General features: G+C 43.6%; 2 protein-coding genes across 2 annotated transcripts; both read right to left on the bottom strand.

The window, feature by feature from the left end:
• Positions 1-16: 16 nt before the first annotated feature.
• Positions 17-27795, bottom strand: LOC132258053 (neuropeptide SIFamide receptor). The gene is made up of 6 exons (XM_059755154.1): positions 27523-27795; positions 13901-14000; positions 1318-1687; positions 976-1241; positions 253-917; positions 17-209 (listed from the first exon to the last, which is right to left on the bottom strand). Exons 1-6 carry the CDS (start codon positions 27719-27721, stop codon positions 22-24), a joined length of 1788 nt encoding a protein of 595 aa, XP_059611137.1. The 5' UTR covers positions 27722-27795; the 3' UTR covers positions 17-21.
• Positions 6012-6715, bottom strand: LOC132258054 (neuropeptide-like 3). The gene is made up of 3 exons (XM_059755156.1): positions 6640-6715; positions 6447-6577; positions 6012-6391 (listed from the first exon to the last, which is right to left on the bottom strand). Exons 1-3 carry the CDS (start codon positions 6649-6651, stop codon positions 6187-6189), a joined length of 348 nt encoding a protein of 115 aa, XP_059611139.1. The 5' UTR covers positions 6652-6715; the 3' UTR covers positions 6012-6186.
• Positions 27796-27928: the final 133 nt, after the last annotated feature.

Here is a 27928-nt window from a genome sequence, read left to right as displayed (position 1 = left end):
CGCAGAAGGGATGAAGTCGTCCTACTGTGAGATAAACTCAATTGTCTTGCGACTCGGCGAGCTACCCTGTGAGTCTGTCTTCTTGAGGATGGACACGTGATGACCCTCACCGTGTCTGGTGGCAGGATAGGCTATCACAGAGTCCTGCTTCGTGAGATATCCACGCCTCTGATCGGCGAACGATATGACTGAGTCCTGTTTCACAAGCACTGCAATTCACACAAGAGTCAGCCTCATCCGCATCCTCATCACACTCATGAATCACATTACCTGGCTTGTCCGCGTACGACATGATGGAATCCTGCTTCACTAGCTGGTGTCGCTTGTGCTCTATAAAACTCACAACGCTGTCCTGGCTGCTCAAGGAGTTCTTCTTGCTCTCGAGATAGGAGATCTGCGTGTCCTGCTTGCACAGAACGCCCTTCCGCGGCTCAATGTAGGAGATGGTGCTGTCCTGTTTAAACAGACCCCGTCTGGCCAGATCCGAGTCCTGCCTCATCAGCTGTCCCTTTTTCGCGTCAATGTACGAGATTTGCGAATCCTGCTTCGAGAGCATGTGCCTGGACCCGTTGCTCTCCTGCTTAAGCAGCATCTGCCGCGAATTGTTGCTGTCTTGGCGCGACACAGTGCTGCACGTGTCCTGCTTTGTGAGGCTCTGCCTCGATCCGATGCTGTCCTGCTTCAACAGCGACTGTCTGGACACATTGCTGTCCTGCTTGAGCAGCATCTGCCGCGACAAGTTGCTGTCCTGCTTCGCGATGTGTTTCTTACCATTGTGCTCGCAGATGTACGACACGGCGTCGCTCTTGATCGTTGGGCTGTACGGTGGTTTCCTCGTGGAGCTCTGATTGTTGTGGTAGTGCGACGACTTGCGAGTGCTCGTGGAGGACGATGGAATGGCCACACTTTCGTAGTACCTGCAAGATGCCGCACTTAATTGTCAAAGAGTGGAGGCCCTCGGGCACAAGATGATACCTTAGGCGGCCACAGCAGGAGCGCGATTTGATGATGGCGGCGAAACCACGGCGGTACTTCTTGTTGAAGAATGCATATAGGATGGGATTGATGCAGGAGTTGGAGGCGCCCAGCCACTGAGCGATTGGCGTGGCCACTTGGTAGATCTCCTCCTCCTTGGGACTCATGTTCCCGCCAAACTTTATCCGCGCAAATATTACATAGAGCGGAAGCCAAGACAAGACGAAGAGAATCACCACGGCCACCAGCATCTTGACCACTTTCACCTGAAATCGATGGGGGTTAGGAAATTCACTCACCTCTAAGCTAATATGAGTCCATCGCGATACTCGACTTTCTTACCTTAGATTTCTGCTGCATGCGATCCATTTGGGCATCCTTGGAGTCACCTGGAATACTCCTGCGCCACACCTTCACCCAGATCAGGATGTAGCACAGCGAGATGAGGAGCATTGGCAGAATGTAGCACGAGATGAGGTTGGCCAGAAGGAAATATAGCGCCCCATCTGTGCCTGGTGGCCACACTTCCAGGCACAGCTGGATATCTTTCGCTTCTATAGAAGCGTTTGGCGCCGTGCCAAAGGGCACTAGCTCGAAAAAGAGCGCCCAAGGAATCGTGGCCGTCAGTGCAATGATCCAGATGCACAGAATCATGAGGCGCGCTCTCTTCTTCGTGATCTGAAGCTTGAGAGGCCACCAAATGGCAAGGAATCTGTAAGTGACGGACATCCAGTTAGTTTTTCGAGGCTGAAGTATGATGTAAGAGAGCAGTTCTCTTGCATCTTAATTGATTGGAGGCAATAGAGGCGGAAAAGACACGAGAACTATCGGTAAAATATGTCTCAGCAAAACATTTTCAAAGAATTATATTGCTATAAGTAATAAATGCGCCTCTGAAAAGCCATTATCGAACATTACATTGATTATATCGCGGGAATGTGGAATATTTTATATTTTGTCTTTTCAAGAGCGTCACTTTTATGATCTTAATGATTTTTTATATCGATTTTGATGGTGATGTTCTTTTCTGTATCAGAACAATTTCACTATAGAGGCGGAGAAAAAGTTTTGTATTTACACGTCTCAAAGCTCTCGATATGGACGCTTTGGGCGTTTGAAACATTTGATATGATGAGTTGCTTTTGAGGAAGGAAGAGGCAGACGAGAAGTTGTGGCTGTGGAAGATTAAATGATTGAGATAAGTGGATTTTGGCCAAGTCCATCACTATTCTCATCCATCCTTAGCCTTGTAACTTTCATTTCGTCTCGAGATTAATTCCATCATCAATCCGCGACTTGCACATAACTCGTCAATGAAAGAACACAAGCTGGACGAATAAATTAGCAGACAAGAGACAGTCTGGCATTTCAATTTTCTTCATCCCGCAGAGACAGATTTTCACTTTTCTCCTCAGCACGGGAGAGCTTCTCGGGACACGAGGGCGATGATATCGCAAGAGTGACGCATGTTTTCCATGTGATTAATCCTTCACGTGCGGAGTTGAGAGATAAGGAAATGATTGCGATGAAAGGCTGGGATGGAACACCTTGAACTGCCGCTTAACAAAGAGTTTTGTGCTGAACAATGGGAAAAATGACGGTGAGCCGTGTGTCTAATGTGTTGGACAATTTCCATTGATTGGGTGGCGAATAAAAGTGAATGTATAATCCCACACACACACACGCCATGTCAATTCCATCGATTAATTGCAAAATGCTCGAGAGATTCTGTTGAGTCGTTCCGCAGGCACTTTTTCACCCAATTCCTTGTCAAGCAGAGTTGAGAGGCTGCAAGATTAGCCACTTGACAGTGAGATTAAGAGCCAAAAGACCACGTGGAGTGCTAACGAGCGAGACAGTGATTATTTGCAGAAATTGTTTTTCTATTTGGACATTATGGGAAGAACTGCTCTCTTGAGATTACTTCATTCGACTAATGAATATTTCATTAAATATATTGGAAATGCTTAACTCTGTTCACAAAACCATTGTCAAAAGACAACCTTTCAACACAGGGAACATCATGGCACAAGGTGTAGAATTCCGCATTAAACTCATATTCAAGATCACGCGGCGGAAAGCAAATTGAATTTAGAGATTGAGAGAACAAGCGCACCTTTTCTTCAAACGCCAATTGCATATTAATAATGAAATAAAGTATTATAAAATTTGTGAAAAATGCGACGAGGAAATTTACATAATGAGATTTAGTGTGGAAATCAAACCCACAAGGACATGTCGACAAAAAGGGCAATATAGCAATTCACTCATTTCCATATTTGCTCACTTTTGTATTCGCCCTTCACAATGTCACTGCCAACTGCTAAAAATCTGGAAGACCCTCTAGAGAATAGTTAAATTTTTTGGAAATCGCTGAATTTATATTGACACAATTTTTGGAAATCATCAGTTTAACAGAAGAAATTGACTGAATCAGTTCTTTTTTGGAAAATGGATTGGACTTTAGCTGTTCTGAGTGTTGTGACATTTGTTGTGGTTGGATATTTGTGGGTGAGAAAGCAGTACAGATTCTTCGAGGAAAAGGGCATTCCTTATGTGCTGCCGAAATTTCCCCTCGGAAATTTATGGGGAGTCGGCACTAAAGTGCACTATGGCATATATATTGGTGAAGTGTACTCGAGGTTCAAGAAGCTCACGGAAAAAGAAATGTTCGCTGGCATTTTCTACTTTACAAAACCCGTCGTTATAACCACGAACTTGGATATGCTGAGAAATATGCTGGTTAAGGACTTTCAGTACTTTCAAGATCGCGGAATTTACGTTAATGAGAAGGATGATCCTCTGTCTGGACACATCTTCTTTCTTCCTGGACACAAATCGAAACGCCTGAGAAACAAACTCACGCCAACTTTCACCACGGGAAAGATGAAGATGATGCACTGGACAATTGTAGCTGTGGCACTTGAGTTCCAGAAGTACTTCGAGAGCTTCGCGGATAAGAAGGCAGAAATCGAAGTGAGAGATATTCTGGCCAGGTTCACAACGGACGTCATCGGAAGTTGTGCTTTCGGAATTGAGTGCAATAGTCTCAAGGATCCAGACACAGAATTTCGAAAGATGGGCAAGAAAGCCTTCCAGTTCACGGACTTGGAATTCCTGAGATTCTGCTTCTTGGGAATGTTTCCCAATCTTGGTCGAGCTTTGCGCATGAAGACCACTAAAGATGATGTGTCGAAGTTCTTCACGGGCGTCTTGAGAGAGACTATTGACTACAGAGAGAAGAACAACGTGAAGAGGAATGATTTCCTGTCGCTCATGATTCAAATCAAGAACACTGGAAAATTGGATGATGATGGAGTGGATTTGGGAACGATAACATTTGATGAGTTGGCAGCTCAAACATTCCTGTTCTTCATTGCTGGCTTCGAAACATCTTCCTCCACTATGACTTTTGCGCTGTACGAGTTGGCGAGAGATAAGGAGATTCAAGATCGCGCAAGAGCAGAAGTGCACAGTGTTCTTGAGAAGTACAACCAAGAGTACACTTATGAGGCTTGCATGGAACTTAAGTATGTCGATCAAGTCATCAAGGAAACACTAAGAATGCATCCGATTATACCAACATTGGCGAGAAATTTGACGCAAGATTACAAGATTCCGGATCGCGAAGTGGTCTTCAAGAAGGGCACTTCGTTCAATGTTCCCATCTTTGGCATTCATCGTGACCCTGAAATATATCCAGATCCAGATAAGTTCGATCCAGATCGATTTACGGAAGAGAATATCAAGAATCGGCATCCGTACTCTTGGCTGCCATTCGGCGAGGGTCCCAGAAATTGCATTGGCATCAGATTCGGCATGATGCAGATGCGCATTGGACTGGCAACACTGCTCAGCAAGTACAAGATAGCTGTGACATCTAGAACACCTATTCCAATGGTTTATTCCGTGGGTAGTGCCATTCTCGCTCCGGAAAATGGATTGTGGCTGAAGATTGAGCGAATATAAGCACTCTGCAAAGTCACCCACCATCTCTTCGCCTTTGAAGGTAGAGAATGTGGGTGAGGAAGTGAGAGTGGAAAAGAAATTCTGTGAAAGATGAAAAACGCCCAGACCAATATCTAATATCCTGGAAATTTTGCATGCGTCTCGTTCATTTCTAGGCTCTCCGCCCATAAAAACATTCATCACCGAGAAAATTTCTTTTCAATGTAGCACAACTTCTTCGTATGCCATAAGAATATTTAATAAAGATATTTGTTGAGATATGGGGATGGTTCTTGAAAGGTTCGGCGCCTTTTATCTGTGTTTTCTTATGCGAGAGACAAAATATCAAAGGACAAACAGTGTCTGAAAGCATTAATTGATAAGTTTGATGGCATTATTGCTTCTCTCTATGTTTGATTTGGGACTTGTGCAATTTACTTTGGCCATGTCGCGTGAAAGAGATTTGAGTGATGACGCCCGGGAAATTGTGGTCACGTCTGCAGATGGAATTGAGGAAAATTTTCCACCCAACATCGCACATTTTCAAACTATGATTCTCATGCCGAGAAATAGAGCGTAAAATGCGCAACGTTTTCTCCTCAAAATACACTTAAAATTTGCCATTGGAGAATTTTTCACGCAAATAGACAAGGGAATGTGTGTCAAATGTCTCATGACAATTCCTCGTGTACGCGCGACCCGTTCGAGGAGATCATCAAACGAGGAAAAGAACAAGCGAAAAGAAATTGGAGTCGCCTGTCCAATTAATCAAAACCATTTTGCGCGGGTCTGGAGATAAAGAAAGCTTTTAATTACAGGGTGGCAAAATGAGGGTGGAAATGGGAACATCTGGGGATAATTAAATTCTTTCAATTTCCTGAAATTGTCTCTCACTTAGTGCCTCAAAGGCGCTCTCCATCAAATTTCAACACTTTGGTGTAGCGAGAAAAACAATTCAAGCGACTGTTTTTGTGAAGAACTCTTCACTTGGTATATTGCCTGAGTTTTTCTTTCAATTCTCCGTTAAATTTGGCTTCACTCCTGAAATACGATTATTACAAAATTAGATGCAGTAAAAGATTGCCGTGTAACGTTGATAGAGGTGGATTTATTTTTTTCTAAGAATTTTCAGAGGTTTTGTATGTCCATTCAGAGAAATTCAAGATCTTTGTGTAACTTAATTTAGCGACTTTGCACAGTTCTCCACGGGGGGTGTCTGTTGCATGGGGTGTTTGAGATGCGCTTCTCCGTCTGCGGCGTCACTTAGTGGTGCACGAGAACGGGGTGGGCATGGTGGACGACGGGGGAGACGACGGCGTGGTGAGCGACGGCGTGGTGGGCGACAACTGGGGCTGGGTGGACGACGGTCTTAACCACGGGCACGTGGGCGGCGTGGACGACTGGGGCGTGAACCAGAGGAGCGTGCACGGTCTTCACCACTGGGACGGCGGGGTGGTGCACGACGTGGCTGCGGAGAGACAGCGTGAGAGTCTTCTCTAGGCTAGAGCGTGGGTCGGGCTTACCTGGAGGAGTGGCTCACGGCCACGGGGTGGACGGCGTGGGCGACCACAGGGGTGTGCACCACTGGGCTGGACACGACAACACCGGGAGCTGGGGCAGCGGCAGCCAGAGCCAGGACGGTGGCGAGGACAAACTTGAACGATAACGACAGATTAGCAACCACTCGAGACACTCAAGAACTCGCTAAATACGTACGAGCTTGAACATTTTGTCGGTTGGGTTTTTGGTTTTTGCAAACTTGTGAACACAGCAAAATCTCACTGGTAACTGATGCTGACTCCAGCATCCAGCGTACCTTTTATATCACACCTCAGCCGCGATCGTGTTGCAGTGCGAGTCAATTGGGTGATTATCGGACTCGATCCTCCGCGCGCGCGGGGGGGATAAAGCATCGTCTTGAGATGATTACATAAATGTGCGGCTGCAAGTGTGTTGTGTCCACCACACGTGAATCCCGAGGTGTTTCCATGATTTATCTCGCGTCTCACTTTGGCGGTGGGATCGATTATGACACGATTAATCACTCACAAATGAAAGAAAAAGTGATCTTGAAAATGATCTTGTGCTGGTATGGTAATCACTGTGAGACAAATACGGCGTTACGCTTCACTTTATTGACACAGTGCACTCAGGCGATAAACACTTCAAAAAAATCTCATCGAGTGACAAATATTGGATGTGATATATGTCCATCGAGGACCTCAGCGTGACCGCTTAATTGGCCGAAAACTTGTCTCAATCCATAATAAATTATAATTGCCACGAAAACGTCGAGCCTCGTGATGTTGGCCATTTAGGGCTGGTTATTGAATTAATCTTGAAGAAGGTTTTGGACATGGAAGGAGAGTTTCTTCGATCTAGGCAGAAAGCAAGTGTCACTTAATCCCCCAACCAATTCCATTGTGTTTACAGATCATACATAAAGTGGAGTCATTAAATGTCACCATTACGAAATTGTGTCAGTACCACAATTCATCGGCTCTGAAACGCAGGTGATCAATCATGTCATTAACTCTTAAAGTAAATACCTCTCGGCGCGCGGAGATTATATTATATTTTCCGTCAAGCCAACGAGGAATTGCCATGGAGCGAGGAAACTATTATTAGATTTTCCAGCCTGACTTAAAAGCTCACCAATTAGGCTTTTTGTCTCTCCCTCAACAAGCCAACAAAGACACGCACTGCGAGGCGCCAAAGAGATGGATTAGAGGTCAGCCGACACTTGACGCACTGGTCCATCGGCATTTGCATGCCCGGAGGCAAAAAAGATTGACCACGAAATTTTTTTCCGACACTTTTCCATCAGACTTGCCCGAGACATTCATCTTGTTTGGGTGGTGTTTCTCCCACAAAAGCACACCTGAAGGTTCGGCGGGCAAAAAGTTTATTATGCGTCTTTTATTGTGGCCTGAAGAATTGATTGTTAAATTTCATTGATGATTTATCACCCAAGGGGAGAGACTCTCTTCAGATCGGGCCTGACAAATCATTCTGGCTCAAGCCATAAGAACGACAATTTAAGCTCGCTGACGCTGTCAAGTAAGCCAAAAGGAATCTTAAAGCAGTTCAAGTTTATATTTATGGCAGGCTTTTTGTGTGTAAATTCCTCTGGTTAGGAAACTCGTGAGCTGAAATTTAGCCCGTGTTTATCCGCCTCGCTTCATCTCAGCATAAATATACTCGTTTTTTCGGAATAGGCGAAGAGAGGCAAAAACCCGAAAAGCATAAAAAAGATCTGTACAACATATGATAAAGAATGATGCAATAAAATGAATATGAAGGCGACTATAGAAAAATCTCGCTTTTTCGTGGATGAACGACCTCTAAATTGAATCTTCCTCTTAGCAAATCCGCCCCAATCGAGTGTAAAAAAACCGCCAAACTATTCTCCAAACTTAGAATCTCCTCCGCGCGTGTTCTTTGACGACAATCTCTCGCGTCAGTGGCAAATTTTCACCTTCACGGGACACAGAGAGAGAGAGACATGATTTCTTCGCTTAAATTAATAAGGCATTTATCACAATTTATGCGGCAGATCTGAGATGTTTAAGTGACGCGTTTTGTCGCTTAATCCAATTGGATTGTCTCATTTAGAGTGCATATAAATCAGGCACGTTTGCCAACGAACAAAATGAATGGTTTATATGCAAATTATGCACGAGAAGGTGTTTCGAAATTGTTTACATGCGTTGTCAATACTTTATTGGCAATTTCAACTCAAACGCTTAATTATGATTAACGGGAGCTTTCATACTCAATTTCCTCAATTTACCACCTTTGCGGTACATTTTCAGGAAGAAAATACCCATTATCACTCAAGAACATTCCCCTCTTGTGCGTAATTAGCCATCCATTGTGTTGAATTTCCTTCAGAAGATGTGACTTTCACTGAAAGATGGGTGCAGGATAAGCAGCAGCTCTTGCTGAGGAGTGAGCCTTGCACTTCCACTCGCTGAACCTTCACAGTGAGCACGAGAAAAAGATTGTACAACTCAATTCATACTTGATGGCATGTAAATTGTGCATTTGTGACTTACTGCGAGTGGCGGGGAATAAAAAACACATCATCGAGTGGACAAAGAGACCTCCAATTTTCCAATAAATATCCTCTGTTTATGCTCTCCATTGACATTAAAATCACATCGTTGATCTCATTAATCCACGTGAGATCGTCTCACATAAATTTCGCACGGCGCGACTCAATGTCAAGAATGAAAGCTGCGTGCACGTTTTTTTCACAACATTAGTCCATGGTTTGGCAGTGAGATAAGAAACTCGTTTCTATGCTCACTTTGATAGATTCATTTGATTTCAGGAAAGATCAAGAGCTCTAGCTTAGAGGTGTGCTAGAGGAGACTTTGGCAGTACAAAAAATGCTTGATTACGAGCTTTTTACAGGCGAGTTTTAATGTGTATTATGTCATCTTATGTGTTTTTTCTTCCTCCACATCGCAATTAATTGGCCAGGAATTATTTGAAATCCGGTATAGAAACTGAAAGACGATTCGATTTTTTTTTCCTTATTCTTCATATAAAAGAACGCCATGGAGAAGAGGAATTAGACATATGGTAATGTGAAGTAACAAAGCAGTTTCTTCTTCTTCAGTGATAATATCAATAAAATGATATCACTTTGATTGCTTTATTATCTCTCTATCTGATTCTGTGGACTTGCTGCTAATCTTCCCACCCACTGGGGCATCTTTGCGGAAACTTTCGCACATGTGATTGAAAATCTTTCTGGAGCTTTAAGCTTCTCAGAGAGTCCAACAAGAGAGAGAAGGAGCAATCACATAAAAACAAGTCAATGAAGCGTCACAATATGCTCTTGCTACAATACTGAGTTGTTTTTGGGGGAGAGCAAACTTTTTCTGAGCATTCACACACTATTTTGCAGACAATTTCGGGGCCAAAAGCTCTCGGTTTTTGCTGGGATCTTCAGCATGTGGGTGGAAAAGCGAAGAAAAACTGCCATTAATAGGAATGGCCGAGGCGTGGAGGGAATTTTCTTCTTGTTCCTTCGGAAGCATTGACGGGAAAAAAGCGAGATAATACCATTCACTGTCACAACAAGAGCGATAATGGAACAATTAATGCATGAGGTTGACGCGTATAATTTCTCAATTATTGCACGTATGACTTCTAAGCGAAAGCTTCCCGCTCTCGAGTTGAATTGAGAAATTAGCATTTTTGATTGCTAGAAGGGTGCAATTAAATGCCTCAATTGCTTTCCCAATCGCTCGTAATTAATTGCCATTCTCCAGAGATCACCGCAAAGAGGCGGGAAGCCACAATTTTGGGCCTCTCTTTGATTCGAGAGTCTGACTAATTGCGTCCGAACTTTCATACAATAGCGATAAAGTGTGGGAGAGCTTGTACAAAAATATGAAGACACACAGAATGGCGAATAGTTCTTCTTTTGGGCATTATTTAAATTTCAATGCTCAAGAGAATGCCATTCAGGACTGAAACTTTGAAAAAGCTTTATAGTTTGTTTGCGTCTCAATTGCCATCGTCAAGAATTCCTACAGAAGCAATTGACTCGGTGTGCTTTCATGCGAAGCCATCTCCAACTCATATTGAGCTTTCTGCACAAGGCTACAAATGAGATGATAATGGTCCCAGCCGCAGACGACAAAATGAGCTTTCTCGAGAGGCCAGCAAAAAAAGCTGGGGAGGAAAATTAACATGAGATGCAGTAGGGTTTTATACTGAGTGCAGATTGAATTCCATCGATGATGCTTTTGATATTCAATGAACTGGAAGATTAGTTTTCATTAGATGCGGTGTAACTTGTTGATATTTTAAAGCCAACGATATGCTCTCGGCGTGAAGAGCGATGTAGCAAAAAGTGGAGTGAAAACCACAGCGATACCCAATATCTCGGGTGAGATCTTAATGCAGCACCTTGAGTTACTGCCCAACAGTATGTCACCCACTTCCTCAAACAGCCGCCGCAGAGATATCGTCTTCAAGGGCACCCACTGACGAATCCATCAATATACTTTTTATATGTGTCGCCCCACAATATTGCACACATCACAAACTATCGAGAGAAACTTCTTGAGGCATAACAAAATTTGTCTACCTCGTGCTTTTTTCGCCTCGTAAAATTTCCATCTCCCGCTCATCATGAACGAAAATGTGAGCCATAGCGAAGACTGGAGTGCTTTAGGATGGAAAATTGGCGTGATTCAGGGTCTAACCTTGATGGAAATAATGTTCGGAATTGCCCCTATCGTCTCTATGACCGAAATGTTTTTATAGGGAAAGAAAAAGCTCAACTTCCGGTGATTCGGATCAATTCCGCACGATATTAAATCAGAAGCAAGAAGGAGAGGGTGCAAGATTGGCATATCATTTGAATATTGAATGTTGAGTGTTTCAGTATTTCTTGAAATTTATGCCTTTTCCAGAAGCCTTCCGATTAATCGTGTCTCTCAATACTCTTTAACGTGCCTAATTGGTGGACTTTGAGTAATATTTATAATATTCATTGATGAATAACTTTGCATATGATTGAAAATCACAGCAATTAATCAATATTGCGGCAGCAATTTTTCACACGAAAGCCAATATGAAGATATTGTGGATGCCTTATGGCAAAATTCGTCAAGAAATCCCTGACGACAAAAGTAAATCTGAAGACTCTTGAATTGTCTGATTTACGATTCCTCAACTGTATTTCAGCGATGTCAGGCACAAGGTGAGATTATACTTCTTCGGCAGGCAAGGAGCATGAAATTTATTGTGCACAATTTGCTCCTTTTCCATGCCGATAAATCGCCACCGTGAGCACTTATGCTTCTGACAGAGATTCGCCCAAGAGTGTCCAATTAATTCCTCCGTCCTCTGTGGAAAACACGAGGACTGCCATTCAGCATAATTACGCCAAAATTTCCGATGGATCTCGACGACCTCCTGAGGCCCAGTAAGGTTATTAAGTTTTCAATCGCACATAAATCACCTCTGCAAGCGTCGCGTGATTCTCATGCGCGACATAATAAATGGGCAGTTTATTGGGCATCGTGCGATGAGATATTGTTGAAAAACACTTGTCGCCAAAAATGCCAAAGTGCCATCTTTTCACAATCGATGGCCCTACATTGAGGGTATCGAGCAAGAGAGAGATTTCTTGTCTTTCCATGTGACACAACCCATTGATCTTCCTCGCAGAGGCAAACACACTCACGTGAGGTGTGTTTTCGTCATCATCAGCATCATGTTGCTCTTGGCCGTCCGGTGGCAATTCATGCCATGCAACACATTCTTCATCTGCATAACATCTGCTTGACTTTGGCCACTTTTGCGCGGAGATTTTCGATCCAAAACACGCTGAATCAGGGGCGATCAGCTAATATTATTGCGATTGAGAAGTTGTGAAACTGAAAAGAAGATTTGTCACGCTTCCTTATAGACTATTTGTACTAAAATTTGTAAGATACACATGGAAAAAGCTTGTGACATTGAACTGTATTTTGTGTGTACTTAATCCATTCGAATGATAAATCGTTGCAAAAACCATTACTGAGGATCCTCCGGAGAAATCTCAATAATTGATGGCAGCAGTGAGAATTCTTCTGCATGATCCATATGCGGTTTGGTGTGTGCAGTAAATGATGATGGAATTGACAGTGTTGTCGCGGGATTTATTGCGAAAAACCCTCAACAGTTTTCCATTCAATCCACATTCGATGCATTTTTCTTCGACTCTCCCTTTCTGACGATATATATATATATAAAGAGCGCATGTGATCAATAATTGGACGTGGTGCAATCTTCGCGGCAACTTTGTCGTGATTAATGTTAATTTGACATGGGAACGAGAATACAAGCAATTGTATAGTTTCACTGGATAAACGTCCGCCGAAAAGAGCCATCAAGAGCCGCGAGAAGGTCAGAAAGAGTGGGAATTAAAGTAAATCAAAATGCGATTTGCATGATCGCATTTGTATTTTCTGAAATGGATTTCTCACCATCGGTTGACCCAATTCATGGGCGAAAGAGTGTATGTTGTACATTGGAGTGTTACGAGTTCGTGAATAAAAAAAACTGGCTATTACATTGACATTAAATTTTCCTCCAGTCACATTAAGTCACTTTTTCGCACATGAAACATTCATATTCGCCCAACTCGTGCTTTTTCCCTCCCATAACTAATTTCCACTCTGGTCAATTTTTCTCTCATAATTTATTTCGGGACGTCTCACTACCAGCATGACAAGAACACGCTTCCATCCCGGCCAGAGCGTGTTTCGGAAAATTTTAAAATATTACCCCAAGCAACATCTGAGGGTCTAGATAGAGAGAAAGAGAGAGAGTGGAAAAAAGAATCCCTTCCACAGTGCTGGGAAATGCTTCTCTATTTCCTCGAAAATTCGCGCAGACACTGCAGGGTCAACGACTGTCATATTATTCCGATAAATTTATTACACCCTCGCTCTCGAAAATCCACCCACAATCACTGTATAGAGAGAAAATTCCCAGCATGTCCCTTGTAATTTTCGAGAGAAGCACAGCTTTGGGCATTCCATCATGAACGTCATGGCAAGGAGCGCTCCGTACGTTCTGCATCGCATAACTTTGTTATGGGATTTCACCAGATTTTTACAGCATTTCTTGAGGGTTCACCATATAAAGCTTGCCGCGGGCAAATAGGAAACCACAAGAATGCAATTCTTTTCTTTTTTTGGCCAAAGAAACGGGCTCAAAATGAATTTGATATTGTGAGGGGAGAAAAGCTCGAAAGCTCGTGAGACAAATTGTGAATTATTTCTGCAATAAATCTTGCTTTTCCCACCAATTTTCCTAGGTCAACACATCAATGTGTGCGCCATTGAAAAGAAAGTTTATCTAAAAGCATCGATAAATTGATGAATGTTGGAAAAGACTGGTAAATTGTTTTCCACCTGAGAAGTTCTCTGTGGGAAAAGTTTGATTAAGTCATGTGACTCACCTGTCCAGTGACACGGCGATTAAGCTGTATACGGACGCCGCCACGGAGACGCCTTGCACGTAGGGCACGGTTTTGCACATCAGCCATCCCAACATCCAGGCTGCAAGAGAGAGAGAATCCGAGTGAAATCCTGCCCTTCACTCCACTCTGGCGGGCTGACAAATGGCCAAGAGATCTGCCCGAACAGCCTGAACTTGTCACGGCCAACAAATTTGCAGTAATCCATTTAGAGAGCGGCACTTTTTCCACCTCCACAGAAAGCCGTGGGTGGTGGAATTGGAGTGCGAGACTCGCAGAAGAAATTAAATACTGGATAATTGAATTTGTGACAAAGAACAATTGCCAGAAATTACTTGAACTCGCCAAATGTTGAGGACTGCCAAAAAATTCACCATAGATTTATGATACGGGGAAAAGACGTATTATAATATGAATTTTAAGTATCTGGACATTATGCTTAATGAATTAAAACATGAATTTATGAAAGCAATTGTCTTGTTTGTTGCTCGCAAATGCGTTTCGTTTCATTTACTTCTTATGAGCAAGGCATTAAATACTTCTGAAGAAGCTTATGATGTTTATGAATATGAGGAGAAATATGCAAAGTCTTTTTATTGGGCATGAGGTTCGACACAATTGTCGTCAAAATACTGCTAATTCGGTGGAAAATGTAACTAATGAGCGAATAATCCGGCATCTCTCGCCAATGTTCCACTTCCTTGGCATGGCGAAGAGACTGCGACAAATTCAATTAATTTGTCGGCTGTTGAACCCCACATTTTCCCAATGAGTAGCCCCAGGCCAAAACATTGACCACGAATGAGTGCCAAAAGCACGCTGAGAATGTGAGGAATGGCAAATAAAAAATACCACACAGAGTGTATTCCTCAAATGAAATGTATCGAATGCAGAAAATTGCATAGCAGAAGCAGGAGTATTGGAGGAATGTTGTAACTTGACATTGGTCATTGAATAATCGCGAGCCTTGAAACTTGTACAAAATGTAGGGCAAACTATTAAGAGTGAGTAAAACGAGTGCAGGAGATTTTTATGTGCTGAAAGCAGTCTCGTTTTTCCATTTGTCGGTTTAAGAGGAATTAATAAACTGAGTGTAATTTCATAATAACAATTCGGGGTGTCCGAATATTTGCATGGCCGGATTCAGGCCACATCTCATGGGATTCTGGGTGTCTCTGCCGATGGTGATTATAAAAACATGCATCCGTCAGTCACAGTTTGCAAGGCCGAAATTCAATAAAAGCGTGAATTGAATGTACTTGAAGTGTCACTAATTTTAATTAGTAGCCCTTTCGAAGTCACAATTAACGCGTCTGGTTTTGAGCCCATCAACTGGTTCTTGTCACATTGCCCATCAGATCAGCGCAAGAAGTTATGGAGATGATTTCTTTGGACAGCGCGCGAAAAACCGCCTCGAGGACGAGCAAGAGACATAATTTAAGCTGTTGGAAGCTTTTAGGGAAATTAAACTTTATTACTCCGCCGAGGGGAATGGAGAGAGAGATCAGTTTTGCTCTGGGATATGAATCTTTTTCACCCACTCAATGGACTTCCTCACTTGGGGCGATGTATTTGAAAGTTTCACACAATTAATAGCCCCAGCTAAATGACTCTGTAAAAGATTTATTGATGTGATTCATGGAATTTTGCTTCCTCAAAAGCTCACAACAGGGACATCAATAACTCTTAAGGGAGCATCACCACAGAGGAATTTATTCAGGCATCTTTTAGCCTAAACGCCCTTGTTAGACCATCACTCAAATGCGTGTGTCGCTTTGTATGATTTTCACGGTGGATAGTTTTGCGAGGGAGTATCGCTAATGAATTGGAAAGTATGTGCAAAAAGAATTTCTGCTATCTTAAGGCATCATTCAAGCCAGAGCACATGAGAATCTTCCCACGTTTTGTGGTGTGCGGGTGGAGTTTTATGAAATTTCACAGAGAGAAATTCCCCCAAAACTTGTATAGCGTCTGAGCAATTAATTTCCACCACAAAGTGCCGCTGATATTTATTACTGAGCAACCCCTTGGTAATTTATCTGTTGATTAATGGTGGGAAAATGTCAAAGATATCACACACACTGTGAATTTTTCCGGCGCCCCCACAAAGTTTCGCGTGAGAGAAGCGTGAGGATGAGGACATATTCTTGGCTGCATGAGATAAAACTTTCAGTAGAAATTAAAATGAATTATTCTCTCGCGCCTCTGCAATCTTGCCAGTCATACGTCGCGACGGTGAGGAAAGCCAGCCGCGAGGGGTGAAAAATTCTCATCCATCTGCTGGCATTGATGGCATTTTGGGATTTTACACCCCCGCCCACCGTGAGGCAATTTCAGCTCGAGGCCCTAACCTGTCGACCGACATTCTCCCCATCGGAATGGATATGATTATGACCTGATTCCCCGGGACTGGAGAATGTGTGTCCCATTTGTGCACAAAACCACCGGCAGGAATGAAGGTCAGCGCAGGAGCACGGAATTTATTGGGGCATTTCGTGAGGGCGGCCTCACCATGTTGACCTCTTCCTGTTGAGCGAGAGAAACGACAATACGTCTCTCTGGCTGAGATTCCCGCTTCCGGATTCTCCCGATGTCTGTGTGACCTAAATTCCGCCGAGCCCGACAAGAGGCAAACCCAACAGGTCATGGTCGGCTCGACGGTAGAAAAACACTCCATATCGACTGCTCTCTTGATGGATATGCTGTGTGCAATATTCACTCCCGTGCCGTCGTTTCTATCCAATTTACCCACTGATTTCCTCCTCCGCCCACGAGCCTCATTTGCCCGGCAATCGGGCGAGTAATTAGGGAAATTGCCAGGGAAAATTGAGACTGAATTTTTCACAATTACCAACGAGAAAACCATGTTAAGGTGATGTTGGGGAGTTCAAGAAGGATTGGGTTAAAAAATTCCCCATTTTGGGCCAGAAATGAAACAGCTTTAATGGTTTGAGGAATGTAAATTTAATAATTCACGATAAGGAAGTGTAAATTCTCCTCGTGTTGTCATAAAATGCGTTACAAAATACATTGTAAATTCATTTGGTGAATTCCTGAAAGTATTATTACTGACATAATTTGCATTTTGGATAATAATGCTCGACATCCTTTCTATGGTAGAGGTCACAGTCTCTCGAATATTCAGTCTAGACGAAGTTCCGGGACAATTGGTAAATGAATTTGCAATAAATCCATGTGTGAGCAATGTGAGGAATTTGGCTTGAAAATCTCGGAAAAGCAGACAATGTGATTTTCCATATAGAGGCGTGTGAAAAGCGTGCCAACATCCGAGGCGCGTGTGGCGGGAAAAAAAGGTGTTTTGTATGTAGATTGGAGGCGTGTTTTTGGGGCAAAATGCTCTCGCTCTCTCTATAGTTTTCACTGCACAGACACTGAATCGACCCAGGTCACAAAACACATAGCCACAGGTAGTCGACAACCTTGCCCTGAATTCGAGAAGCCCGCGAATGCGCGACTCACACAGTTTCAGTCCGGAGGCATACTCGTCTCTATCGATATGTTGAATGCGATACCCATGAGTTATGTACACATAATTATGGGCAAAGCCGAAAAGAACACACATACGCCACATACATTTTCATTAAACGCCATGCGGAGTGAGAAGAAATAAAAAGCACACCCATAAATGCTCCTGTGAGCTTTCGCGGAACTTCCATGTCGCTTTCGCGCGGGAGGAAGTGACAGAGTCCCCACTATATTGTACAAACTACAAACCCCAAAAGTGTACCCTTGAGGCGCAAGTACGCGAGGGTGGGCTCAGAAAGTTCTTGGCGATTGTAAGTCGTGTGGCGGAAAGCATTAATAATAATGATGAGAATTGGGCTGCCATGCTCATGTACAACCTCAGGCGGGGGTTGCAGAGAGTGCACGTGATTTGATGTGCAATTAAACTTGACATGGGGGGAGGTCGTGGAATTTCTCTCAAGCTCCTCACTCTGTCATCGCAGACGAACTCTCTCTCTCTCTCCCTGGAGTATTGCCAAGACTGGCCCAGAATCGCTCGTTTTGAGTAATGAAGAAAAATGCTCCGGCAAGGAAATTTCCCACTGAGAGCAATGTTACAAATGAACAGCGAGGCACTTCCGAAGGAACTAATGTGGACAAATTGTTCGAGGAACATTCATCACATGAATAGTTCTGTCACACATCATTAGAATTTAGTTTTTGAGCATTTTCGCGTGTGAGAGGGAAATTCGTAAAGACCGAGAGCAGCAGAATCTTCTGGACGAAATCTTGAGTGTATAGTGTACTTTATACCTTGAAGGGGACGTGAAAGACTGCCTTCGCAAAGTGCTGACTACACACTCTTGATTCTATGGGGATTTTTTGTGTGGCACAAAGTCTCTCGCTGGAAAAGTTCCAACAAGAAGAGCCCAAAAGAAGTGCTATTCCATTCATGGAGGGCATGTACATAATTGGGACAATCGACCCAGTCAATTGACACACAAAAAAGGACACAGTCCATCAATCAGAACGTCATTTTTCACCCACCTCGCCACTGTCCCTGCCCATGTGGCCTGCTCGAGATTGAGGCAGTCCGAGGGAAAGGTCAGAGTCGCTGGGGAGTATTCATAGACGATTGCTCGCCTTGATCGCAGGGCTCATGGAAAATTGATGGGAAAATTGTTGGTCATTGCATTGACACACATCTTCGAGGATGGAATGCCGGGTTGGAAAAGGAAGTTTTGGTGTGCTGCCACCAAAACACAGTCCCAGAGCAGAGGAATGACGGGAATGTGGGTGAAATAAGCTGGAAATTGGCAATTTTCACATAATAAATGCCTTTTCCTCACTCCTCAGGACGCGCGTGCGGGTGTGGGCCAAATTATAAATTCCTCGAGCGTGGCAAAAAGTGATGCTGATGTCTCTGACGAGGATGGGGCTTCTGGTGGCGGAAACTGCTAGTGCGGAGGGAAATATTTTGAAGGTCAACGACACCCACCCTCATGTTAAATTGGCCACCAGCTCTCTTTGAATCCCATTGATCCAATCCTGTGCGTAATGGATGGATATTGAGGATGGCGAACAACACAGTGGATTTCAATGGAGCAAAAAGACAGCCAATGTGGAGACACCATTTTCATAAATTCCAATGATCTCTGGGGTGAGACAATGTCTATTTTGGTCTTCAATTTTTTCGCCCCCTTCTTCTGCGAATGGGAAAAACACGCACTCCTTTTGGCAAGTTGTTCTTCTGCCACGACGAGAGCGATATGGAGAAAAATATTCTTCATGGATCACGTCAATCCACGATGAAATGTGCTGATGCCAGCGAAGAGTTCCTCAGCGCTTAATAGGCTGACAATCAACTTCTATCTCTCTCCTAATTCGATTCCTGGCCTCTCTCCGGAGGAGGATAAAATTGCCATTTCCCGGCACAGCGGCGAGTCAGTGACCGGTGATTTTGGCGCTCAGACAATGCCAATCGCAGTTCAGTGATTTTGGTGTTATTTGAAAATAAAAGAAATTCCCTTCATGAACATGACCACATGGCCAATTGGAATTAGATACGTGCCCGAAATCATACATTTGCCCGGGATTCTGTAAGCAATGACGAGGGAATTTAGCCGTCATGAGACACACTTTAGCCATTCTTCATCCCACGCACGAAAAGGATGGGAAGTTGAAATGAAATCAAAAGTTTATTATACGCCACATCCTCGGCACTGAAAGGGAAAACTCCGTGGCATTGTCTCTCCAGAGCCAAGTGGATTTGCTCAGGCGATGGAAAAGTTTCAAAATTACCAAATCACTATGTGAAACTTTCATGAGATGATATAATCAATTCTGTTGACTCATGAATTTAAAGCCGATAAGCATTCGCCCCCATAAATTCCTTCACATACTCTTCAGAGGGAAACCTTGAGTGTGATTAGAAAATTTTCTTATGCATTGTATGCAAAATGCTGAAATTTTCAAGGCCTACAGTGCAAAGTTGAGACAGTGAATGAGGTCAGGATTAATTAATAGAATTTCCACGATGAAAAGGAGCAGGAAAGGATTGTTGTTCTCACGAGAATAAAAACGCTTAACCCTCAACTGAGTTTGCGATAAGAAGCACATTGTAGTATATTTTGAACATTCCTTTTGACTTTACTTCGGGATTATCATGATAAATAATTAATTTGTATAGAGTGTTTAAAAGTTAGGTTAGTCTTGAGTGAATATATTGAATTTCACTTAAAGACCAGTCGAGGGTTAACAGTTTCTACATTGAAAAGGAGTAAAGGATTTTTGTCCGCACGAGTATAAAAACGCCTAACGACTTTTCATTCGCAATTCACTGTCACGGAAATACAGTGACTTCCCCCGCAAAAACATTATCACTTTTCATTCGATATTAATTAATTTTCTCTAGGCTGAATATATGTGCCACTTGGCCAAAAATCCTGGGTCGCCCTTTTGTCCCCTTGCGCGGCGGGTTTTTGTGAATGCGGGTCGAACAAGAAAACTGTGCGGAAGGTCGGTTGTTGTTTGAAAGTATCTGTGTGAATTAAAATGCTCAAGTGGTGCCGGACGGAAAAATAGTAGGACATTGAGATGGTTATTGTGCCTCCTTCGCAACCGCAAATTACCATTTTGTGGGGTGGCTGAGGGCGCACAGGAAGTGAGCAAGAAATATTCCCTGGGAGAATTTACATGACGACTCAAATATGCAGATCAATTTTAACCTTGTGTCGTACTTAATATCGAGTCTTAACATTTATTGCTCCACAACTATGATTCCATTGGCAAGACCGAGCATGTTGTTTTTTCGGGAAGGCCTTTTCACCTCACCGAACATCGCACGGAAAAGGTGGAGTATTTTTCACACATTCTCTCTTTCTCCCTCTTTCGCATTTTCAGGGAGAATGGGGAAAATTTATTAATTCGTTATCATATTTTTTATTTGTTGTAATATTTTCCTCATTCTCTCTCGGCGTGCTTGTATTTTTGGCAGGCAGTTTAGAAGTAGGTCAATTACAATGCGAGAAATTTTGAGAAAATCTCAAAATTGGGTCGATTGCTCGAGGGGCTTATTTTGGACTTTTTTCCGCGCCCCCACACCCCATTAGCATGCCAGCGAAGGGATGTGAGGTGGTGAAAAAGGAGCGGGATTAAAGTGGGATCTCTCTCAGGAGTTTTCTCCGTCGTCGAAGAGCCTATTTTCCATATAGTGCCAATTAATTTTCCCTCTAAAGCTCCACAGGTTAGGCACCAGAGGAAGGCAGTAAAATTATGATGAATAGGGTGCGAATAGACAGGAGATTTTGCCCAGCATTCCAGCAATCAGGTGAGGAAAATCCCGCCCACAGAAAGAGTCTTGGGAAAAATTTCCATTCTTGCGCATTTGTAATTACATTGTAATAAATTGTGTCAGAAGCAGTTGAAGAGGCAAATTGAAATGCAAAAGTGTGCCTCAAATAAATCCTCTCGCGCTTGTGTTCAATGCCATCGAGGAGAGCAGTTTTGCACCTCGTCCACGTGAAAATCCATGGGAGCTTTTCTTCCCATCAGCATATGTTTCGGAGAGCTTTTCCTACCATGTGGCACAGAGAGAAGTATATAAACAATAATTCCAACTACACTCCATATAGCATTAATTTATATCACTCTATCCGTCGCGTACGTGAGCTTTTGCCTGCTCTATATTTCTCTTTCCCACTTGCTCCACAGCTTTCGAGAATTTGTGCCACTTTTCATCAGGTGTTTCCCGACTGAACGACTCAAAAAGGGTGGCGCACGATAAATTGTGTACAAAACCCACTTATGTACTTCCACGGAAAAGCACACAATCATCGTGCAAGTGAAACAGATATCTTACAAATATCTCCTTTTCTTGCACTTGTTCTGATGTAGGAGAACAGTGCCTGGACTGAAAAACGCAAGCGGATGAAGGTAAAACTATGCCAAGAACTCATTACAACTTGTAAGCCTTTGGAAAATGCCACATTGGCGCCACTTGATGTGTTCTAGTGAGTTTTAGAGAATTATAGTAGCTTTCCAAAATGTTCAACATTTCGAAAAAAAGGTACTTTGCTACCATTGTAAAGAATTATTTGACCTTCATGTCATAACTAAATGGAAACACATGACAGACTGTAGAAGAAAAATTATGCTTGAGTATTAAAATGATGATTTTAATTTTTGGGAGCGATTTGACGACTTATTCGCAAGTTCTGCTGCTGTTCTCGTCGTTCTACACTCCTTGAGTCACTCGGTATTGGTATTTGTGGCACTTTGGACAGAGTTATGTAGCTGGTGAGGTCGTTTGCAATATTTTATCCACTTCCTGTGGAGGACTTCCTCTCGAGCTGCCAGACATTGTGGCGTGGAATTTGCGAGAGTGGCAAAAGAGCGCACAAGAATGCGAAGAGGAGTGGAAAGCTCTCGAGAAGAACACCCACCCAGAGCGCGAAAAAGCTCCTCGGCACTGCCTTATGTGCCCGCAGAAATGCGGGAATGCCGGGGAGACGAGCAAATACGAGTCCTTATGTACATCCAGGGAGCGAGACAGTGGAACAATCGATGGAAGAGGATGGAAATATAAACAAGTCATAATCAGGCCACAGAGCTTTCCTGCTGGAGCTTCACTGGGGGCGAGAGAGCGAGCGAGCGAGACGACTGGTGGGGCTGCAGAAGCCCCAAAACCCGTGCTTTGACCTATTTATTTCCCACCCAACGTCCTTAACTACATAAAACCAGTGCAATGCACATTCGACAGTGATTCAATGTTAAAGTACTGGCAATGGCTTTTCTCCCTGGGTGGAAAGTATTGGAAGAAGGAGGAGAAGAGGCTTGTTGATTAAGCATTGATGTGGGGAAGATCAAAACTTTCGCCATGTCTCGTCAATTTCTTCCTCTTGCACTTTCTCTCAAGGGGCCACTTTTCCTTGCGGCGATTACATTGTCAATTATGTCGTCAGCTACATTTTTCTTGAGCACTATCGCTTAACAATCATTTTGATATAGTCAATGAGATACAGCGAGTGTGCGACGAAGGGAAAAAAGGGCTTCGGCAACTGGGTCACGTTTGGACTTCTTGTGTAACTTTGCCTTGGCTCATGACGGCCCACCCACTCGAATACATCAAAATCAGCAATAAAGTGTAGCGATAATTAAAAGGGGATTTTGCCCCCTTTATGATTCACTTCAGGGATGCTGTGACATGATAAAAAGCTCAAGGGTTTTTCCGTCAGCCACGGGAAATCTTGCCGGATTCGCTGGATTAAGACATGGGCGCGGGAGAGTCTATAAATACCCAGCTAACACCCATCTGAGCATTTAATTTGCAGAATTATCCTTCAATTTATCTCAATGAATTACGGAACTACGCATCAACGGCTTTTTTGTGACATTTCACATCCATTTGTCAATCCTCCTGCGATTTGGCAGCTGTCGTCGCCTTCCCGCGCATTTTCCCAGATCTCTCCGCGATTGTTTTCAATTTTCCTCGCTCACGCATCGATTCCCAGAGAGAGAGAGCACTTTTCCCGCATTCTCACACCCTGTTTACGCTATATGCTTTTACGACGAATCGCCCTGGATGAAAAGGAGGGATTCTGCGAAAAGCCATAAATTCGCTGCAGAGGGAAAAATGTGTTTCCTTTGCGGATGTTTTCCTCGCGCGCCGCGTCGGTGGTGAAAATTAACTCCGCCAAATTGGAAATAATGCATTAAATCAATGCGAAAGCAGCCAGACTGCCGCCTTCTTTGCCACCTGGAGTAAATCCCCAGTGGAAAGTGTCTCGAGTCAATATTGCAACTGCCGGGCAGACTTGCAGAAAGTGCGAGCTTTCCGCCGAACGCCCGCGAGTGGAGAAAAGCGAGACGACTCCTCTTGCCAATTGGAAACCAGGTCAAATGGTCGATGAACTCCGACCACCTGGGCGATATATAAGCAATTATGATAGTGCCTCGAGTGGTCAGGGCCGCACATTTAAATGGAGAATTCGCCTTTTGCGCCCAGTCCACCCTCTTTGTGTCCTTCAATTCCACCCACGAAGCCTCAGATTCCACCACACGCGCCCAGTGTCTTTTTCTGCGGTCAAGTTTCCTCTCTTACCCAGGAATTTCCACTTCTCGCAACCGAAGAGAAGCATTCTTTTATTACGAAAATTCCCAGCATTCTCCTTTTTCACTCAGACGATGCAGGAGAGAGAGAAAAAAAAAACTGTAAGCAAAAGGAAGTGAAGCGCGCTTCGATGGTCTTTTTGAGAGGGAATAATTTTTTTTTCATTTTTACTGCTACTTTTGTATGCGAAGTTTTTTTTGTTAAAGATTCTTCGCTCTTGTCTGAAGAAGCTGAGATATTTCTCGTTTCCTTTGAAGAAATGCAAAAGTAGCCCGAAATTGGATAGATATTTCAAGAAAACAATTTTTTATATGGCAAAAGGGAAATTCAGGGCTCTTTTGAAAGCTAAAAGTGAAAAGGAAGAGCACAAAATTAATATAAGCGAGTTATAAATCTATTTTATTCTGTAAAATTCATTAAAAAAAATGGCTAATAAAAAGAGTCAATATTGCAGAATTATCCTTATGTGTGCTATAAATTAAATAGTAATAGCAAAAATGCAAATAAACAAAAAAAACATGTTTCTTTCTCAGTTATTAATTGCAGTAATTATATGAATACATTTCATTCTTTCAGAGTTCTCACTTATAGATGGGTTTTTGCAGAAAAGTGTGAAGCAATTGTTGGAACAAAATCTTCAGATTTTTTCTCCAGTTTTTCATATTTCTGGAAAGTTCTATCAAACTTGATATTTCTGAACAGCGAGGCAGCATTCAAGATTTCTATAGTTGAGCAATTACAGCGCCACACAGTTGCAATGGGTAAAATCGATGGCAAAATACGCCCGGGGGAAAACTCATCCCTTCAGTGTGATTTAAAAGTTTAACAACATATCGATTTTGAGAGAGTGGGAAGTATATTTTCTGCAAAATAGTCCAGCAGGAAGTTTTGCACATCAGCAAATATAAACTCCACAATAGTTAGAATTTTCCTGAGTGCGAAAGTTGCCCAATTAATACGTGTTCCTCTGAATAATATTTCACCAGAGAGAGAGAGAGAGAGAGAGAGAGAGAGAGAGAGCGAGCGAGCATTTCCATTTGGGAAGGACGCACTCATGAAAACTGTCGAGGAGAGTGCTTTCCATGGCGCACACACACCAATCAATTCCAATCGTACATTTTCTATTTGTATTTACTCTATTGCCACAGAGATTCTAAAGCCCCCACCCCTTCCGATTTTCCGTGTTTGTGCGCTCCGGCGATGGGGTAGGAAACATCCAAGGCTGCGGTGTGGAAATGCCGAGAAGGAGGCTAAAGCGGGAAAGCGTTCTGGATGGTATTTATGAGGCGCAGCCCTGATCGATCTGCGGGGAGGTGCAGTGCGCCCTGTGCACCCCAATTGATGCCACATGTGCGTGCAGTGCGACAGAAGGACACATCTTCCGCTGGAGATGACTGATGCCCGCGCGGGCACGTGACTCTCGCGACCTTTCACGGCGCACATCTGGAAAAAATACGCCGCACGGGCGAAGAGTAGGTCAGAGTGAGATTTAGAGGTGATATTAAATCACCATTTAGGTTTCCCTTCATTCACTCCGTGTCACTTCTCCTTCGGCTCCTCTTCCGTCGGGTGGCTTTTCCGACTTTCGAGGTTGAATTTGACAATGCGATGAGGTGAAAGTCGCAAACACACCCCAAGAAAGGCCACCCACTGCTCGAGGGTGGTGGGAAATATCAGAGAAAAACTGGGTCGCATTTATGCCGATGACCTATCGATGAAGCCTTTCTATATTATTTACCTGTGCCAAAGGGTGGCTCTCTCGCTGTGCGAGCTTTCCGCCCTCCGAGTGACCCATGGAGCGATTGGCACAAGGTGGAGAGTAGTAAATTTTAGTTTTACACACAATATATTGTTTAAATGGCATCGTACGCCCACCGGAGTGGAATAAATCTCCTGGAGTGGGCAGCATTCCGGGAAAGGGAGACATATCAATCAATAGCCAGTGGAGCAATATTCGCTCCCATGGGAATTAAGTTGCCCAGAGATTTACAGTGTGAAGTGTACAAGAAATTCATTTACACGCTCGCCTCTCCCAACCTCGATGCAATTTGCAATTAATCTCTGGTTTCAATTAATTCAGACACACTCGCCACAAGATGGAAATGTGTAAATTAGCTTTTCCTCAACATCTTTTTCCTCCACTCTCGCCTTCCGTCCGGCTTCCAGCTGCGCTGGCGGATGTGAAGCGACAGGACACAAAATACGATCAAATTAATGGAACTTCTCTCTCCGATTGACGCGATTTTTGCCCACACTGACAATGCCAAGAAGATTCATGAGATACCAAAGTGGAAGGTTTTGTTATACACAAAACTATTTTCAGCACAAGAGCAGAAAGCTCAAAGCTCAGCAACATTTAGGGAAATTTACAATTACAGAGAAAGAAACTTTTGTTGTCGTACAGGAAGGCGGGGTAGATTCGAACATCATTCTAATCTCTAACTCAATTTTACTTCTTAGCGCCTTTATCGGCGATTGAAGGAACTCCAAAAATGTCTGACGGTGTTTCAAAGATGATTGTAATTGAATTTCCTTTGATTTTGGAAAGTGAGAATCTCAAGTCAAAGTAAAGTCTCAATGCCATGAATTCGATTATTCTCACTTCTCATTTCCACAACATTGACTCTTCCGTCCCGATCACTGAAATCTCTGCTCGTTATTCCAATGGGATTCATACTTGAGCGTTTATGGTGATGATATCCACTTTGGCGAGAAGTAAACTTTTCCCTGGCTGGGAAAACTGGCTCACCTCAGAAATTCCTCAGTGCGCCAAGAATTTCCGTCAAAGGGATGCCTTTCAGGCTGGTTTCCCGGAATAAAAGCCATATTACCTATTCATGTATGTATTCTGTTTGTACTGTTCCGTCCGTGAATAAAAGATGAGAGCAGCGTGATTGACGAGAGCCAGCGAGAGAGAATCAAAGGGAAACGCTGGTGAGCTTCAGGGAAAAGTCCTGCTGAATCTCACCCACTAAATCATGTCTCTCTTGGACGGTATTCCTCATCATTAGCGAGAGACAGACAAATATTGGACAGATGGGAGGATGGGTGGGAAAATTGTTGTGCTTCTCCCACTGCCCGCGCTGTGTGACTCACGAGGAGAGGGAGAGCATAAAGCTGTGCATGGAGTGTCTCATGTTATGTATTTCGTGTCTGCGCTCGGCACGCTATATAGAGCGCGCACACAGGTACAATTTCGTTGGGGAAAAGTAGGTCGCTCTTGTGTGCCGATGACCTACCGTCGATTGCGGGGTTGGAAAACTCTCCACTCGCAACGCTATCGAGAGTGAGCCACAAACCGTCGGATTGAGTGGATGCAATGCATGAATTATTTCCCTTTCCCATTTTTTCAACACACCTTCCAATTGATGGACTCCCGTGAGAGTCATGCAGAGAGCTTCCCGTTTCGGGGAGGAAATTCCCACGGCAATGCTTGGGGAATTTATGAGACTCGCGGGGCAAATTTCCACCATCGGATAATTGAATTTGGCCACGGGAAAACTATCAGGACGTGTAACAAGGTACTCACGGACGAAGATGTTGCTCATGAGGGTGGCGGGCAGGCAGAACACGATGACGAGGATGTCAGCCAGGGCGAGATTCACGATGAAGTAGTTAGTCACAGTTCGCATCCGCGGCGCCCGCAGGACCACAGCGATGACAAAGCTGTTCCCGATCAGGCCCACGGAGAAGACAATGGCGTACGCCACACAGTAGACGGCAGTCATGGTGAAGGACTGTCGGTAGAAGAGCTCGTTCTCCTGCGATTCCGAGCTCACGGTGGAATTGTATCCACTCCCTGCTTGGTAGTCGTTCAGATTCTGCAAGCATTGCATCAGGAAGGGTGTGAAAGGATGTGTCAGGATGCTGAAAGGCAGTGCTAAAAACTTACATCTGACGATGTGTCCCAGTCCGTGTTGTAGGATCCCCTGATC

This window comes from Phlebotomus argentipes, unplaced genomic scaffold, assembly GCF_947086385.1.
Source record: "Phlebotomus argentipes unplaced genomic scaffold, Phlebotomus argentipes genome assembly scaffold_4, whole genome shotgun sequence".
Classification (NCBI taxonomy): Eukaryota; Metazoa; Arthropoda; class Insecta; order Diptera; family Psychodidae; genus Phlebotomus; species Phlebotomus argentipes.
The sequence above is the reverse complement of the archived record's forward strand: the minus strand, read 5'-3'. Positions and strand labels throughout refer to the sequence as shown.

Bases quoted from the DNA above. Each gene is read 5' to 3' on its own strand.
- LOC132258053 (XM_059755154.1), bottom strand. From the start codon at position 27,721: ATGACTGCCGTCTACTGTGTGGCGTACGCCATTGTCTTCTCCGTGGGC. The intron at 1,242-1,317 runs GTAAGAAAGTCG...CATCGATTTCAG, and splicing joins GCATGCAGCAGAAATCTAAG to GTGAAAGTGGTCAAGATGCT. The intron at 210-252 runs GTGATGAGGATG...TGTGAATTGCAG, and splicing joins AGGTAATGTGATTCATGAGT to TGCTTGTGAAACAGGACTCA.
- LOC132258054 (XM_059755156.1), bottom strand. The intron at 6,392-6,446 runs GTAAGCCCGACC...GTCTCTCCGCAG, and splicing joins GCCGTGAGCCACTCCTCCAG to CCACGTCGTGCACCACCCCG.